General features: G+C 44.0%; 1 protein-coding gene across 3 annotated transcripts in view; it reads right to left on the bottom strand.

Moving 5' to 3' along the window:
* The window catches only part of GLP2R (glucagon like peptide 2 receptor), a 39201-nt gene that overhangs the window by 20359 nt on the left and 1862 nt on the right, over positions 1 to 16980 (bottom strand). Inside the window, exons 1-2 of one of the 3 annotated variants that reach the window (XM_079966112.1) lie at positions 16082 to 16829; positions 10030 to 10365 (exon numbers count right to left, since the gene is read on the bottom strand). The exons of 1 other annotated variant lie outside the window; for it this stretch is intronic. In XM_079966112.1, the coding sequence (XP_079822238.1) occupies positions 10030 to 10098 (69 nt within the window). In that variant the 5' untranslated portion in view covers positions 10099 to 10365; positions 16082 to 16829. Of the gene's footprint in view, positions 1 to 10029; positions 10366 to 16081; positions 16830 to 16980 lie in introns of those variants that run through there. One more of the 3 variants, XM_079966113.1, reaches the window with a different exon arrangement.

Below are 16980 nucleotides of genomic sequence, written 5' to 3'. Positions count from 1 at the left end.
AATGCTGGAGAGGATGCACCTCCACAAGCACATACCTCCACATGTGGTGGGAATGCCCCCAAACCCAACTCTTCTGGACAGCAGTCATACAAGAAATAAGCAAAATAACTAAACAGGTACTAGAAGACATCCCAGAATTGACCCTACTGAACATTTTCCAAAATAACAATGCCCACTCACACTATAAAGAGCTCATAACCCATCTACTCTCAGCAGACAGAGACATCATAGCCAGACAATGGAGGGGCCTGTCAGGATTAAACATGGAACCTTGGTATCAAGTAGTATGGGAAACAGACTTAAACAGCTAACCAATAGACTGAAACTGACACAAATACAGTGGTACCTCGGGTTACAGACGCTTCAGGTTACAGACTCTGCTAACCCAGAAATAGTACCTCAGGTTAAGAACTTTGCTTCAGGATGAGAACAGAAATTGTGCGGTACCTCAGGTTAAGAACAGTTTCAGATTAAGAACAGACCTCCAGAACAAATTAAGTTTTTAACCCGAGGTACCACTGTAGGGACGCAGGTGGCGCTGTGGGTTAAAGCCTCAGCGCCTAGGACTTGCCGATCGAAAGGTCGGCGGTTCGAATCCCTGCGGCGGGGTGCGCTCCCGCTGCTCGGTCCCAGCGCCTGCCAACCTAGCAGTTCGAAAGCACCTCCGGGTGCAAGTAGATAAATAGGGACCGCTTACCAGCGGGAAGGTAAACGGTGTTTCCGTGTGCGGCTCTGGCTCACCAGAGCAGCGATGTCACGCTGGCCACCTGACCCGGAAGTGTCTCCGGACAGCGCTGGCCCCTGGCCTCTTAAGTGAGATGGGCGCACAACCCCAGAGTCTGTCAAGACTGGCCCGTACGGGCAGGGGTACCTTTACCTTTACCTTTACCACTGTAGAAGAAGACGCTCCCCTTTATCACATACACAGCCCAACAAGACAACAATACGAACCCACCGACAGCATACAATTCAATATGGCTAACTTAACAACCCCCTCCCCACGCACAAACAAATCAACCATACCTTAGGCCACCCCAACCTCTCTCACCACCAAGGAAACATAACAAGCAAATAGAAAGAGAACCTACTCAAGTGACGCTGACACAAAGCCCCACACATACACTAAGTAAAAGAACATAAGCTTTACCACCCCCTCTCTCCCATCCCTCTTCCTTTTCCCCAACTCTATACTGCATATAACACCAATGTCTTACAACAAATGTAACTGATCTGTAGAAAACACAACCTGAAGAAAGAGACAATGCATGTGCTTTTGTAAACGAGGAAAATCTTTAATAAAAAATATTTTAAAAAAACAAATGTAAATGTGACACATCTGAATGTGATTCTGTGTCACGGGGGGAAACTGACATTCTCTCCACTGCTCTCATAAGACAGACAAGGGAGTTTTGATCAACTTTGACTTGAAACTTACTAGTTTCACAAACTGCTATTCCTGATATAAGTCCCTTCCACCACTTGAGCATGCAGAAACGCAATATATGCACCGCCTTCCTCAATATCACGTGAAACAGAAATGCTGACCTTGGCAATAAACTTTAATGTCTGTGAAACATCAAAACACACACACACAAACTCTACAACTTCCCACTTACATTTTTCTTTCCTTCTTTCTCTCATATTGGCCCTCCTCCCATGTTTTACCTTTTCTATCTTTCATTCCCCTTCTATTTTTCAGCGCAGAGCCAAGCTAACTGCTGACTTCTTTGGGGGAGACAGAATCTTTTCTGTTACGCACTTGACATCTTCTGTTCCTGATCAAAGCAGTTTTGGTGTGTTGACAGGTTTTATCTTATTGCTGAGGCATTGCTGTCTACTGAAATGACAGGCGTATAATAGAAACTCTTCTCTACTGGCAGCTCCACTGCCGTTGCAAGGTAGAATATTCAGAGACCTCAGACATATACATTCCTCTTTCTCAACAACTGGTGCCTCCCCTCTCCTGCTGATGTTTGTCCCTTAGTAAGTCTGTCCACTTGAACTCACAGTAATCTCATGTTCAGAATGGGAGCCCTTCCCAGAAGAGTAAACCAAAATTTACAAATGCAGGAGTGTTGATTAAAGCTGTAATCCTAAACAAACTTACAAGGCAGTAAGCCCCTTTGAGATCAATGGAACATATGACTAGGTAATCATTCATAGGTGTGCTGTAAGTGATGCTAAAAAGTGGTTCTAAAGCCAAAGGCAATATTTTGATGTTTATGTAACTTGATAATTTCAAAATTAGAGTCACCATCCCATTTTTGTCTACCCTCTAAAACTGCAAGCTAGAACAATATAACCTCACTTGGTACCATGCTAGCTGATTTATATTTAAATGGGTACTTATTTCCCAACTTTCTAGTCTGTTGAAGGGGACAAAGTTGGGAAATGTAGATTTGTGAAAGTGCAGAAAAGCCTCATGCACTCTGAGGCCATATATTTATCATCAATATAAACTGGTTTAGCTGCCACAGCTTCCCCTCAAAGAATCTTGGAATTTTAGTCTAGGGATCCTACATAAACAATTTTTCATAAACTTACAAAATTTCCCACCCCCCAGACATCCCTGATATTAAGTCTGCTGTTAAGCACAGACTTAAATGTGAGGAGTATGCATGCTTTAAAAAAAACAGACCAATTATTGAGGATTTTCTTAGGTTACAATACTACAAACATTGTTCCTACTTCCATTATCATAAAGTGCTTTCTATAGATTGGTTATGTTCGATGTGAGACTTTAATGTTGTTGAGTAGGCATGCTTATAAATTGTTGGAAGATATCCAGTTTTAAGGGCTGAATTCTCCTGCATCTAAAGGAAATCAAATTGATTGACTTGAGTGACGATACGTCTGCCTACCAACGGACACTTCCTGAAACTGGCATGGTCAGGACGTGACGCAAATTTGATGGTAGAAGGCCCCACTTAATAAAGTGAATGGAAATTGGTCATTTATCATCCATATAATATGTAATTGTATCTTGCGGGAGCAACGGTCCTGCAGGGTGGATGAGTGATGTTTTTGGTTAAAATGGTCCATTAGCGTTCTGTTGTCACACTGACTCCAAGTGTCATAACCTCTGGTTTTAAACAATGAAATATGACTGATTGTCATTAATTGGCTTGAGGGCAGCCGCCTGAGTTGCAACCCAGTTAAGGAAAAGTACTTGAGTTGAAGATGATGGAAGGGATGTCTGCAATCTAATGCAATTTACTTCTTTAAACCAATTTAACTGCTTTCGCTTTCCTCTACAATATTCTGCAGATTTTCAGCTGAGTGAAGTTGTTAAAGATCCTTAGTTTGCTTGCCCAAAGAACTACCGTTCCCTATTATACAGGTATGGCCTCTTCACAGCTGACACCCTCCAACACACACACACACACACACACACGTACGTGTACACGTCTGGAGTGGAGGGGGAGTCATGGGAAGGTGAGAAAGCCCTGCTAGATCTGGCCAATGGTCCACATAGTCCATCATCCTGTTCTCATAGTGGCCAATCAGATGCCTCTGGGACCTGAACACAAGTATTCAGTATTCAGAAGCATTACTCCTTCCAAGTGTGGAGGCAGAGCATAGCAATCATGGTTAGGAGCATGGAGTGGCTCCAGAACTCCATAAAAAGAAAAGGATCTTCAAGCACTAAAGTTCCTTTGAGGATTAGCATTGACTGTTCAACCATGCCAGTTTATACGGCAGGTGTGCCACTATTTCTGTTGACGTACACAAGGCCTTTGATTCTTTGGTTTAACTGGGATCTGGAGTACGTCGCCAGTGTTGATTGCATGTGTCATTTAATTTTTTTCATACTAAACATATTTTTTTTTACATCCATATAGGAATTGGAAGTATCCAAGAGAACCTTTGGGATGCTCTTAACCAAAAATGGAAGATGAGTTACTTTTGGACAATTGCCCAAATGGCCGGGTCAGCGTTTTGAACAGATGCCCACCTTGCAATCTCCCTTGAAAGTGACTGCCCATACAGAGAAGTGTTCCAGGGAAAAAGATGTTTGTCACAGAGCTGAATTAATGCCCTTCCCACATGTGTGCGATGTCTCGAGCTGTTAACAGCTTGGCAAATGTCCCTCCGCTGGCAGGGAGACACTGAACAAAATGCTTCCCTTAAGCTTCAGTGAGGAAGAAACTTCGTTCCAGGATTGGTTGCTAAATTCTTCAAGAGAAGCACAGAATATGAATAGAGTTATCTTTTCCTGTTTTCCTTCCAACAATTCCCTGAGCTTCACACTGTGAACTTTTGACCTCTTTGGCCAACTGTCTGCAACTTGATCATTCTGTGCCCTCCGTTTGGCAGAAACACACTCTCCTGCCATGCTCTTGTGGAGTCCAGTGGGATTTGCGCAGAAAAAGTGTCCGGCAGTTTGTGCCCTGTGTGAATGAGTGGGCGTGTGCATTCAATTTAAATGATCTTCCTCAGGCATTAAAACGAGCCAACCCTCAGCAGCTTTCTGTCTCCATCCTTCATCATGTCCCAACACTCTTTCTGACTCTCTTCCTTCTCCCAGACTCTCTGAACCAAAGCCATCCTTTCCTGGACATCAAAACCCACAGCTGGGCAAGGCCTCCATTAGGACACACCAAACTGTCACAAAACAGCAGCTAGCTTTTGAGTTCTCTGAAAGCCTTCACCAGGCAAGATGAAATAGTGGGTGGTAGGAATGGAGGACTAGGGAAAATACCCCCATTATATAAAAAAAACTAGTCTGGATGTTGTAGCCAAAAAGGTCAGCTTGAATATGGCTGCATACAAACCATTCATTTAAAGCACATGGCTTTCCCCCAAAAATCCTGGGAGGTCTTGTTTACCCCTCCCAGAGCTACAATCCCCAGGACCCTTAACAAACTGCAGGTCCCAGGATCCTGTGGGAAAGTAATGTGCTTTAATGCACTGTGTTTGCAGCCTATGTCTCTGCTACGTGCTACAAGCTTCGCAGTTTCCCATTCTCTAGTCTGGCTGCTTCTCTATTTTCTAGCCACAACCCCCACTGCTGTTTCAGTTTTAAGCCTTCTGCCACATCATCTGGGTCAGAAAAGCCACAACACCTCCAGATTTGAAGGAGAGAAATAAATCTCTCTTGCACCAAAACAGGCAGCATATAAATCTTGAGAACTGATCAGAGAGGAAAATTGATAACGCAGAGGGTCGATTAATAAGCCCAGTGTCGAGAGCACAAAGAGTCACTTGATGATCATTCAAGATAAAACTATTTACAAAAAAGTCACGAGAGAGGAATTCTCCTTTAGGGACAGGAACCAAATGGATTTTTCCCACCTACTCTTTCCCCCTCTCTGCTTCCCCGCCCCTCCCCAAATGTAAGCGATGAGAGGAGGTTTGTTGGTCAATGAACCTTGTCTTAAGAGGCATGGAATGGCGATGACGCAGTTGTTTTGTGGAAAGCTCGCTGGGCTCCGAAAACAGTTTGGCTTTCAAATGAACAAGGAGGATAGCAAGCAGCCTTGAAAGGGCAAATCAAGAGTGAGCCTACAGGTGCTCTTCATCTCCTCGGGCTTAGTGTCAAGATGCATGGGATGTTCATTGGCCATGTGTAGTGTTCTCCATGACAGTGTCTGTGCGTGGGTGTTCACAAAGTGCAAACAATTAAATGTTTTGGAAAATGTGGCTGTAGAGGCCCTTCTGTGGGTGGGTGGGGGAGAGGGAGAGGCTCCTTAACTCTATCCCACCAGTGCAAATGGGCACTGGCAAGAATTTTTCCACTGAACGCAAGGAACAGGTTAATTCCTCCAAATAATTGGAAGAATGGTGGGGATAATTTGATGTAGCACTAGGGAGATTGCTTTGTCAACACAAACATTTTTGCTTGGCTAATGGAACAACCTCCCCTCCCCTCATGTGCTGTTCTGTAGTTTCTCCCACTCCCCCCTAAGCCAATTTGGGGGTGCATGGGGATGGGGAGGGGGGGGAAAGCCCAGTTGTACTAACATAAGTCCTTGCATGGGCTTCTACTAGCAGAACTGGTTAGCTGAAACTGGGCAATCATCTGCCCATTTTGCCTCATATCTCAGATTCTAAGTATGTTTAAAATTTACCATGTGGGCTTTTTAAAGCTGGGAATCTGGGGGTTATTCAGTGGGGCAAATTTTCCCCTCCCCCTTGTGGATGCCCATGCTGTGGAGACTCCAGTTTGAAGCAGTTTGCATCAAACAAACAAACAAACAAACAAACAAACATTGGGGGGGGGGGTAAGCTCCTTAACCTTCTCTGGAGATTCCCCATCTGGAGATTCCTCATCACTGTGCTAAACATTCTTCCCCGGTAATTGCTTTCCTTGCCTTTTAAAACATGGCTGCTCTCTATTCCTTTGTTTTATTTTTAACACAGAGAAATGTCCTTACTTGCCAGGTTGCAACCTGGAGATTCTCCTTTTAACTTTTGAAATGTGTTGCTGAATTCTACTCCTTCCTCCCTTGGTGCTGTTATCCGCTTCTCTCACCTGTCCACATGTGCCACGAGGGATAGGAGAACGTGCCCATTTCTCATTCTCTCATTTTCCAATCTTAAGTTCAGCTCTGCACATTTCCACATCAGTTTCTGATTTTCTTTTTTTAAAAAAATAAAGCCCTTTTGAAAATTCATCAGCATTTTAGTGCCACTTTCTCCCGATATACACATTTTTGTGAAGCAATTTTTTTTCTGAACACAGCACATTTTTGTTTGTTATCTTTGCATTTTTGTGCATTTTTATACCCTAGTACATCTGTTTTGTACACATCACTTGGTTGGGGAAATGCATTGCAAAATTCAGAGAAGAGCGATTCCCCGCCCCCAGAAAAAGTGCAAATCAGGTGGTGCAAATGCGAATGGCATCAAATTTCTGCTCCATCCATATGTACCACCCTGCAGAAAGATAGGGGGCTCGACAGCAGAGGTAAAGGGGAAATGGTTACTGCCCTAGTCTTTCAATTCTGAAGCAAATCCAAAATAAAGGAGGGCTCTCCACATCACAATCTGGCAATCCCACGCCAGCTTCAAGAGGGTTTCTGTATTAACAAGAAACACACCGTAAGAATGGGAAACAGGAAGGGGAACCCATTCACTTCATTTTAAAAGATTTTTACGCAATAACATGCAGCCTTTTCTCTTCCGTCTTCTTGTTCTTCTGGCTCTGCTGCCTACAGAGGCTAGTTTCTCCACCAGCCATCCTCCCTACAGCAGTATTTTCAGTCCTGACTATGGCCCAGCTCTGAAGCTTCAGTTAAATGTCTAGTGCTATAGCCTGTGGGTGCAGAAGGAGCCTGCTGGCGAGGAAGCAATTTCTCTTATATTAATTATTGTGATTATGACTATCACCACCACCACTGATTTATGAATCACCTTCTAAACAACCGTCTCAATGTGATTCACAGTAAAGATTTCTTGAGGTCAAAGGCAGAGAAGAACAAGTACTGAGGGCACTTCCAGATGAACTGCTTACTGAACATGCGTCCCTATTTGGTTGCTGGGACGCCAGATGACGTTGCACCAAAGCAAGTGTCACTCCACACTTTCCGTTGCATTTTCTTGTCATCTTCCTTGCTGCAAAAAGTCTGATCCCCCCCCCAAAGCAGGTTTGCTGCACAATCTGCATGACCTCAATTTAACACTGTGTGATTGAATCCCAATCCAGAATAGTGACTTCAGAATATTCAAGGGGCCTTTCTGGGCGACAAAAGTAAATAGCACTGCTGCTCATGCTATTCTTAGCACTAGAGCAACCCTAGCCTGACCCTGAGAAGCAGTGCGCTCTTCGGTACCCTTGCAAGAGATGTGGTCAGGTTCTTCTTCCTGTACGGCATAAGAACTAGGCTGCAGGGGCATCACACACACACACACACACACACACAGAGAGAGAGAGAGAGAGAGAGAGAGAGAGAGAGAGAGAGAGTATATGAGTACTCTAGCACAGCCTCCAGCTACACTTCTTTTTTTAAAAAAAAAGGATGAGGAAAAGTGTCACAAAGTGATGGGGCAATGCTGAAACAGCAGCAACCAAAGGCTGTGGGTCCTGGCTGGCATTTCCCTCCCCATATTGTTGTCCTCCCTTCCCCATATAACATGAGTACATCTATTGCAGTGAGTCTGGCTTGGGTCATTCAGTGCTTTCTGAGTCCAGATCTATCCACTTCAGCCAAGGGGTTCTCTTGTGAGCACAAAACACAAATTCACAGCTAATATGAAGGTGTTATTACCTGGGGATAAATTGCTTTTTTAAAAGAAGGAGAAGGAGGAGAAGGAGAAGAGGAGGAGGAGGAATTAACTTTTCTGACAACTACTGATCACTTACTTCTGTGTCATCTATGTTTTAGTTGGCATTGTTAGCTGCCCGCTAAAACTTGAGAAGACTCATTAGCCCTGTGCAGGTGGTCAAAGTAGGGGCAATATATGCACAGAGCATGATGGATCAAGAACTGTGCTTGCTGGCCATGCCCAGTCTTCACCCACAGCTCATAATTTATGTGTTCAAACATGTGCAGTTTCTAAGCATACTGTGCATACCCTCCATTTTCGCATACATCCATGCTGGGGTCAGAGGCCTGCACATTACATTTTACTGCCTGAGGCAAAGGACAACATGACACTCCCCACCACCGTAACATTCTAGATACAAAAGCTGAGCAGACTGGCAGCTGAATCTTACTTTGACACGGGCAACAACGGGAGAGCATCCTCCACTGCACCTGTGGGCAGCAGACTAGCTTATGGGGCTCTTACAATGGAGGCTTCATGCAATGACAAACTCTATCCACTTTCCTGCCACTATCATCTGCCACCTAAGGCGGCTGCCTCACTCTGCCTCATGGTGAAGCCGGCACTGCATGGATGTTCCAGTCAATATGTGGAAGTCGGGTTATAGTGGCTCTTGTTTTGCCTGTGTAGCAGTGCCCATGCTGCTGCATCAGAATAAACACCTTGGGTTAACTTGTGACACCAGGGAGCATCTACAGGTAATCTTGGATTGGCATGGCAGCCATTACACCCTATCTCAGATCACAAATGCCACATTTACCAGGACTATGACTCACAGAACTCACCTCTTTGTTAAGCCTGTTGTCTGCCTTGCTTCTAATCAGCTGGTAGCTCAACAGAACAAATAATATAAATATGATGGTCCTTCCCTACCTAGGAACACTAATTGACAATCTCTCTCTCTTTCTCTCTCTCTCTCTCTCTGTGTGTGTATCTTAAAGCACCTTGCATAAACCAAGAGATGTTTTGTAATTACATCATCCATGCTGAAAGTCTTTCAAAAGGCAACAGAGCTGACTGAAATCTAGCGTTTTGAGTCAACGGGTGACGAATTCACTTGGTTCTCCATGAAAATATGGCTTTTCAAAATTTGCAGACTGGAGGCACAAAGTTATCTGAATGAGACTGCTATCCAGAAGGTGGTTTAAGGCATGACACTTAAGCAGCAACGTGAATGGAAAATGTGCATCTAGAGGGAGAATAGAGGTCTGATTAAGTGGTAAAATAAGCCAACAGTTAAATGTTCCGCACGCATATGCTGATGCTATGCATTTGTTGAAGCTATGGAATACAGCAGACTTTAATAGGTTTTTAGAGCACCTATGAAGGTTTTAGCGGTGAACACAAAAAGATATGTTTATAGACACTGTTTCTCATGTCCCCTCTGTGAAGCACAAGATGTATAGGTGGTAGAAGGGGGGCGGGGAGGATAGCAAAAGTGAAATGAACAAGTTGGAAATGGACAACATTTAAAAAATAAACCTGTGCTGAAATAAATGAAGCCTGGTCTGGAAAATCTGAAATCACACATATAGTGTCTCCAATTGCAATTGTACAGGAAAAGCAATAGCCGGCAGGGAAGAGGTAAAGAACTTGTCGTGCAGAGCCTTATAAAAACAAGAAGTTACATGCTGCACAACATACCGTTAAATAAGCTCCGCGTGTGAACATGCTGCACTGTTTTGCATATGCAGAGATGTCAGCCCAGTGGAACATTTATGTTTTAAAATGTATCATTGCTAAAACAGCAGATTTTCTTACCTGTTTGATCAGAAACAGCATTGTGATTGCAAAGACGGGTGTGGGACAAGTCCCAGAGTACAGCTTCATGGTGCAGAAGAATACTGGGTGTTCCAGTGTGATCCAGGGTGGCAAATTTGTATATTCAAGCAAATCACTGACTCTTGCAACCCAGTTAGCTTGTGATCTCCTTTAGCAATCTCGGTCACACCCGCTGTGTTCTTTGAAAATATCTCCACTTTCAAAGAGTGACTCTTTACCCATTAGAATAAGTTCCTGAATGTCAGCAAAAAGCAACAGATAATCAATCTGCTCCAACCTGCAGAGTTCTTAGAATCGGGTTTCCTTTTGCTTCTTCTGTGTTGAAAGAAAAAAAGGGGGACAGTGAGAATTTAGTATAAACTTTACAAGCACATCTGCTTTTTGTTGCCGATCCTCTCAGCCAATGAGGAATAAGAAAAGCATCACAAAGGACTCAGGATTGGAGTTCTGTTCTCATGACACTCCTAAGTGCCCACTGATTTGGAAAGGACTTGTGTCACTGGGAAACTTTATCTGGAAGACAGTTGATGAAAAGGTGGTCCTGGAGCAAATATGAGCATGGAAAGCCTATTTCTGCAGCAATCTGACAGGCCATTTCCTGAACAGCTGCCAATATGCAGGCAGCTGAGCGATATTCTTTAGCTCTGCCCCCCCCCCACTGCCGCCCCGAGGTGACTGGACAGAGACTTGAAATATGTCAGCAAGAGGAAATTAAGCCCTCCCACCCCCTCCAACCCGCTTGGGGCTGAATGAGAAGAATATATAGGAATCAATCCTGTGGACTTGTTAACTTTCTTGCATTAGAGCAGCTCAGTCTACAGGGACGTTTTGTTTACAATTGGCTTGTCCCAAGAATGCTGAAGGTGATTAAACATCCTGGTTGAAGGACCTGAATGCAGCAGGCAAGGATTTATGGCCATCAATGTATACTAACTGGAAACCAGGAAGCTTATTATAGTTATTTTAAAAATATATTTACAATATATATCCTGGAAAGTAGTGACAAAGAAAAGGATCTGAGTTCACGATGGATAACCTTGCAGAAAATACTCTTTGATCACAATGCTGTGATTTGGATTGTTGGTTCTACACTTGTGTGTAAGTCTTGCAAATCCGAAAGACTTTGGGCAGAACTAGGAGACCTTTGACCCTCCAGGGGTTATTAGACTCCAACTCCCATCAGCCCTAAGCCAGTGTGTCCAATGGTTTCCCACCCCTGAGCTCTTTTTTGCATTAGCATGGGTCTGCAGTTCAATTTACCACTTACTGGCTGCACTTCAGAGCACAAACAAATCCACACAATGCAGTGGGCACCCAACCCATACACTGATTGCTCACAGATGCAGAGCTGTTGGTGTCCGAGTGAAATCTGCATTTGCCACTCTGGTCTTCCAGCACATTTAAGAAATCTGACATGGGTTCATCTATAGAGATGAGTCTAAAGGACAGTATAATTACCAGTTCTCAAAGACAAGCACCCATGATCTGCTAGAGGCTGTCAAAGAAGATAACCCAAGAGTCAAACTAGACATACAACACGTGTGTGTTTGAAGCTTGATGGCCACTTTGCTTACTGAAAAGTAGCTTCAGGAGGGAGTGATTTAGAGCATAGAAGGTTTTTTTTTTGGAGGGAGGGGAGATTATACCCACAGGCCAATTTTCAGCTCCAAATCATGCTCATTAAAGGTGCTGTCGCTCATGCTGTGTTCCAGACCAGCAAACTTTGCTGCAAACCTGAACATGGAACTTGAAGTGGGGAGCTGGTGGGGTTTTTTGGGGTTTTTTTTTTTTTTGAAGATTTAGAATATTGTCCAAAAGAACCTATCCCATTGCTTCTCTGCTCAAAGTTGCCCCATCCTAAAGCTGCTGAAGTAGAGTCTGGCCTTGAGCACAAATCCATCATCCACTGCATATCGACTGTTTTCTATCAAATTATTCCAGTTTAGACCAGCATGATCCCAAGTATGATCAGAATCAGAGGTCCTGTCTTCCTCACTCTAGCCTTAATAGCACCCAGCAACTGAATTGCTCCCCACCATCGAACTGCTGCACACACCACTTTCCTTGGACTATTAGCAGAAAGCCCAGCTGCAAGCCTTCGTTAAGAAGCCCTGCCAGGCAGGTGTATAGAACCCTGCTGAATAAACATTGCTAGTTTCCAAAAATAACATTTAAGTACTCTTATATTTTGCAAATCAAGTGTATCTATGCAAACGTTGGGTAATTTGTATAATGTAGTCTGATGTGATTTGGGTTTTGGCGAGTGCAACAAAGTGTAGAAAGTTCAGTAGAGAACTCTGCCCTACGAATTAGTCCCCCTATATCTGTGGGAAGTCTAATGAAGCACAGTATGTTCTGTAAGCTCTTGATATGTGTCACAGCCTTAACTCCTGACTCCAAAAGGTGGGGGAAATAATTAGGTAGCAGCTATTTTTGCACTGATCTTGACTAATAGGGTGGAATTGGTTGAAAATGGAGCCTGATTGGCAAATGGGGAGAAAACATTCATTACACGAGTTTTCAAAAGAAAGGGAAGGCGTGGGAACAATGTAATAAGGAAAGCGGACATGAACAAAGTCTTTAAATGAGCAGCGTTTGAATTTCCAAAGGTCAGATTAAGGTGGTCGGGGGGGGGGGCATGGAGCAGTTCCCCCAAATAAGGTCCCCCTTCTCCGAAAAGGAACACCCAAAGTAAAATACAACGAAAGAATAATATTTTAATAAAAACTAAAATTTGTAGGAAGCACTCCATTTCCCTATTCCAGCTGATTTATATGTCCTTCTGTATCTTCACAAAAAGCCATGTGGGGTAGGTCAGGCCAGGCCATGGATGGTCCTGTGGTTTAGAACTGGAAGCTCCCACTTTCATCTCATTACTTAAATAAGGACAGTGAAGGAAGACAATCTAGGCATCTGTAGGCAACCTGCAGCTCTCAACCTAATGAGCCAGATGGGAGAGGCATGATTTTTGCATGCCCCTCGGCCTGCACCCTTGGCAGGGGCCAACCTAACCAACCCCTAGGTGTGCCCCTGAGGGTGTCCAGGAAGAGCACCTAAAACCCAGCTACCCACTTCCTTTTCTCTTTCTTAAAATGTCTTACTGGAAAGACATCTTGGCCTGAGGCAGGAAAAGTAACATGGGTGCTTATGCTCACATCTTTTCCTGACTTAATTTGGGAGTAACTGGAAATCGGCATAAGGAGATCCATCTTGTCACTTGCCACTTGGTTGGTGGACACGTTCTACAAGGTGTAACCAGGGCAGAGGTACTTTATGTGCCAGCCTGGCTGATGGTTAGGAAAACTAAATGAAAAAGCACCCACGGAAAGCATTGTCTTAATGAGTCTATGTTAAAGATGCAAAAGTGAGCATGCTTTTGTGCAGTGAAAGGAAGGGAAGGGGGGGGGGGGTAGAAAGAGACTAATGTGGCACCACCAGGAGTTTTGTAACGATAAGGAATCTCAGGGAAGACACAGAGAAGCACAGGCATAAAACGAACTGCAATTAGAAAGAGTTGTTAGCATTAGGAAGGAGGATTTTTAAAGGCACATTAAAGGAGGCTGAAGAATTGGGTGCAGGGGAATTGTATCAGATATGCCTGTGCCTCATTTCTCAAATGTTCTGGAATATGTGTTTGGTAAATCAGTACAGAGAACAGCAGTGTCATTTATCTCATGCTGCACACTGCTGCAAGCCTCTATATTGAGCGTTGAATTCATATGTTCCACAGGTCTGGGACATGTTTTCCTTGGTTTGGCAAAGGGGAAGGGGAAGGCAGCAGCCAAACGAAGCCGGTTGCTGTGTAATCTGCATAACCCACAGGGAGGCAAGGGTATTCGTGTGATCGGCATTGGCAATAGATCTACAGTGAGATTGTTATTATTCTAGTATTTATTTATATCCCTCCTTTCCCCCCAGTTTGGGATTCAATGTGGCTTACACAAATTAAACAAGCTAAAACTGTAGAAAAGACAATCAAAATGTCATTGAACCCCAACAGAATTAAAGCAATATTAAAAGATCCACAATAAAAACATCACAGCACCAGCTCTTTCCTCAGAAACATTTGGTTCCCAAAGGCCTGCTGGAATAGAAAAAGGACAGCAAGGAGGAAGCCAGTTCAACTTCTCTAGGACACACAGAGAAAGGCACACAATTCCCCCCCCCCCCCACACACACAACACAATAGCTTGGGTGAGATGCTCTAGACCTTAATAGCACTTCCACGATGCTAAATGCTCTCTGCACAGATGGCTAAGATCAGGGATGGGAACCTGTGACCCTCTAGGTGTTGTTGGACCACATCCTAACCACTGGCCATGCCAGCTGGGAATGATGGATGTTAGAGCCCAACACCAGCTGGGAGGCCACTGGTCCCTGCCTAAGAACATCAAGGGTATGCAAGATCTCACATACTTCTTTCAAGTACCATGTAGTCATACAGAAACAGAAGTGTGATACAATCTCTTTTTCTAACCAAGGCAATGGCTCACTATCTTCCTTGATTTATCTTTCTTTGTCAACTGAAGATCACCCATACTGCAGCGACCTCTTCATCTGAAAACCACAAAAAAATCTTGCGGCATCTTAAAAATGAATAGAATCTGTTGCAGCTTTAAGGTTCCACAAACCTGTCGCTTTTGCTGCAACAGTCATGGAATTGCCCCCTCCAGATAATCTGTCATTATTATTATTTTTAAAGTATATTCTCACCTTTACACAGGTTGCCCAGCTTCAGCATTGTGAGAAAATCAAGTGATCCCAGACCTGAGTAGAATTGTCACGTGAACATACCAGTAATTCAGGCTTGTATATAGCCACTTCCTGTTCACCAGTGGTGAGTAAAAATAAATTCCAGGTGACCAAGTGGGGGAGGGGCAAAGTTTTGGGGGGTTTGTCCTAATTGGAGTAATTAGCCACTCATGGTTAACAAATATATGCCTGGGTTACTTTTGTGGCTTTGTTTGCAATGCATTACACGGAGGCACACTGAATTAATTGCACCCCCTGCTGCAGACCTGTGTTAAAAGCTCCGCCAAGAAACTGAATATAACCTTTTAAAGGGCTAAATGGGCCATACAAACCATAAGCTGGAGAGGTCGGAGGGCTGACCTTTAATGTCAAATGGAGCACATGGAGAGGGGAGCAAAATCACCGAACAGCCATTTCCCCTTAGCCCCACTCCAATAATGAAAGTGAAGTGGCCTAGGGGCAGGCCCAAAATATTTTGCTGCTTGAGGCAAAGGACAAACATGCCCCTCCCTCCCTCAGTTCCACACTCAGAAATTGATTGGCATGAGCATTGAATCTTACTTGAGCACTGGGAATGGGATATTCTCGTTTGCCAGGAGGACAGCTGGTTAAGTTAGTGGAGGAAAGGATAGGCTGTTTAGCATACACAACCCTGTTCCCCAACACCTCAATGGCAGTACCACCACCACCACCACCCACACCTGATGCCTGAGGCAGCTGCCTCATTTTGCCTAAAGTGGAGGACTGGCCTTCCTTGGGGGGAAACGGCTAAACGCATCCCAGAGTAGAAAGGTCAGATTGGGAGGGAGTCAGATTTTACTGCCCCATCCCTTCCATTTGACACAAAAAGTACACAGACACTTTGTGGCCAAACAGGTCAATTCAGGGAGATTGACTGCCCCCAAATCAACTAAGTTACTAAAGCAAGTATGTGGAGGCTAAACCAAAGTTCAACACACTACACTGCCTAAATTAGCTAAAACAGCAAAAAAGAAAAGCAAAGAAAAGTTTATTGGCTTGGCATTTAATTTGAGCTCCTTTCCCCCTTTTCTTTTGGAGTCTTCCTTATGTTTGCCTCACTTGCAAATTACAGCAGGTTTTTGTTTTCCCCAGTGCCTGTACTCACTCCCACACCACCTCCAAGTTTAGGCCGTATATAACAAGAAAACATCATGTTTAAAAATATAATGCCACGGCAAAAACATGGGCATTGTACATTACTACTGGAGCAGGGAGAAAAACAGTGTTTGGTTTGTTCAAGCCGTGATGTAATACTTACACTAAATGGATAAGTGCAGAAGGAAAAGGGGATTAAACAAAAATTCCAAGGAAATGAATCTGTTATGAAGAATCCCTGATCGTCCATTACTTGAGGTGACCTTGAACAAATCAGTGTCTCTCAGCTCCGGATTTATAAAATGGGAATAGAAATGTTATTGGAATGCCTGCAATAATTAACTTGGCCCATAATCTTAAACTGATGTTTGAGGGTTTAATCAAATGGAAATGCCATCTCCCCCTGTAGTTCTAAAATCCAAGTGCTCTGACTGCGCAATTTTATGTGTGTTTACTCAAGAGGTACAGTCCATGAAATTCAATGGGGCTCGCTTCTCAGAAATTGTGCAGCAAGGCTTAACTGAGGGCAGATCCACACCATACATTTAAAAAGGACACCCAGTGCACATTGAAATTACATGGCTCCCCCTCAGCCGGGAACTGTAGTTTTCCCCTCACAGAGCTACACTTCCTAGTAACCTTAACAATCTACAGCTCCCTGGATTCTTTGAGTGAAACTGCACGCTTTAAATGTGCGCTGGATGTCCACACTCTAACTCCTACATCGCACTGGCTCTTTCCCATGCTACTTCCCTGGGCTCCAAGGTGTGCAGCAGCACCAGGACTTATGCAGAGGGTGCAAAACTTGACTTTCCAAACAAACAAAGCATTGGCACCTTTCCCAAGATAGTCAGGAAAGCAAGTCCCCCTGTGTTTACTTTGCACTTAATCTAATTCCTAAGTACCAAGAGAGGAGTGTGTGTGTGTGTGTTTTCATTCTTTGCTCCCCTTGCTCGCATTTCCTTCCTCACCTTTCCCTAGCCTGATCCCTGCCTCTGTGTGGTTTTGGGTCTCAGCTTTCCAGCGCTGTGGCGCGTGACTTGATAAAAGTGATCACTCCTG

This window comes from Podarcis cretensis (assembly GCF_951804945.1).
Source record: "Podarcis cretensis genome assembly, chromosome: 2".
In the NCBI taxonomy this organism is placed as follows: domain Eukaryota; kingdom Metazoa; phylum Chordata; class Lepidosauria; order Squamata; family Lacertidae; genus Podarcis; species Podarcis cretensis.
The sequence above is the reverse complement of the archived record's forward strand: the minus strand, read 5'-3'. Positions and strand labels throughout refer to the sequence as shown.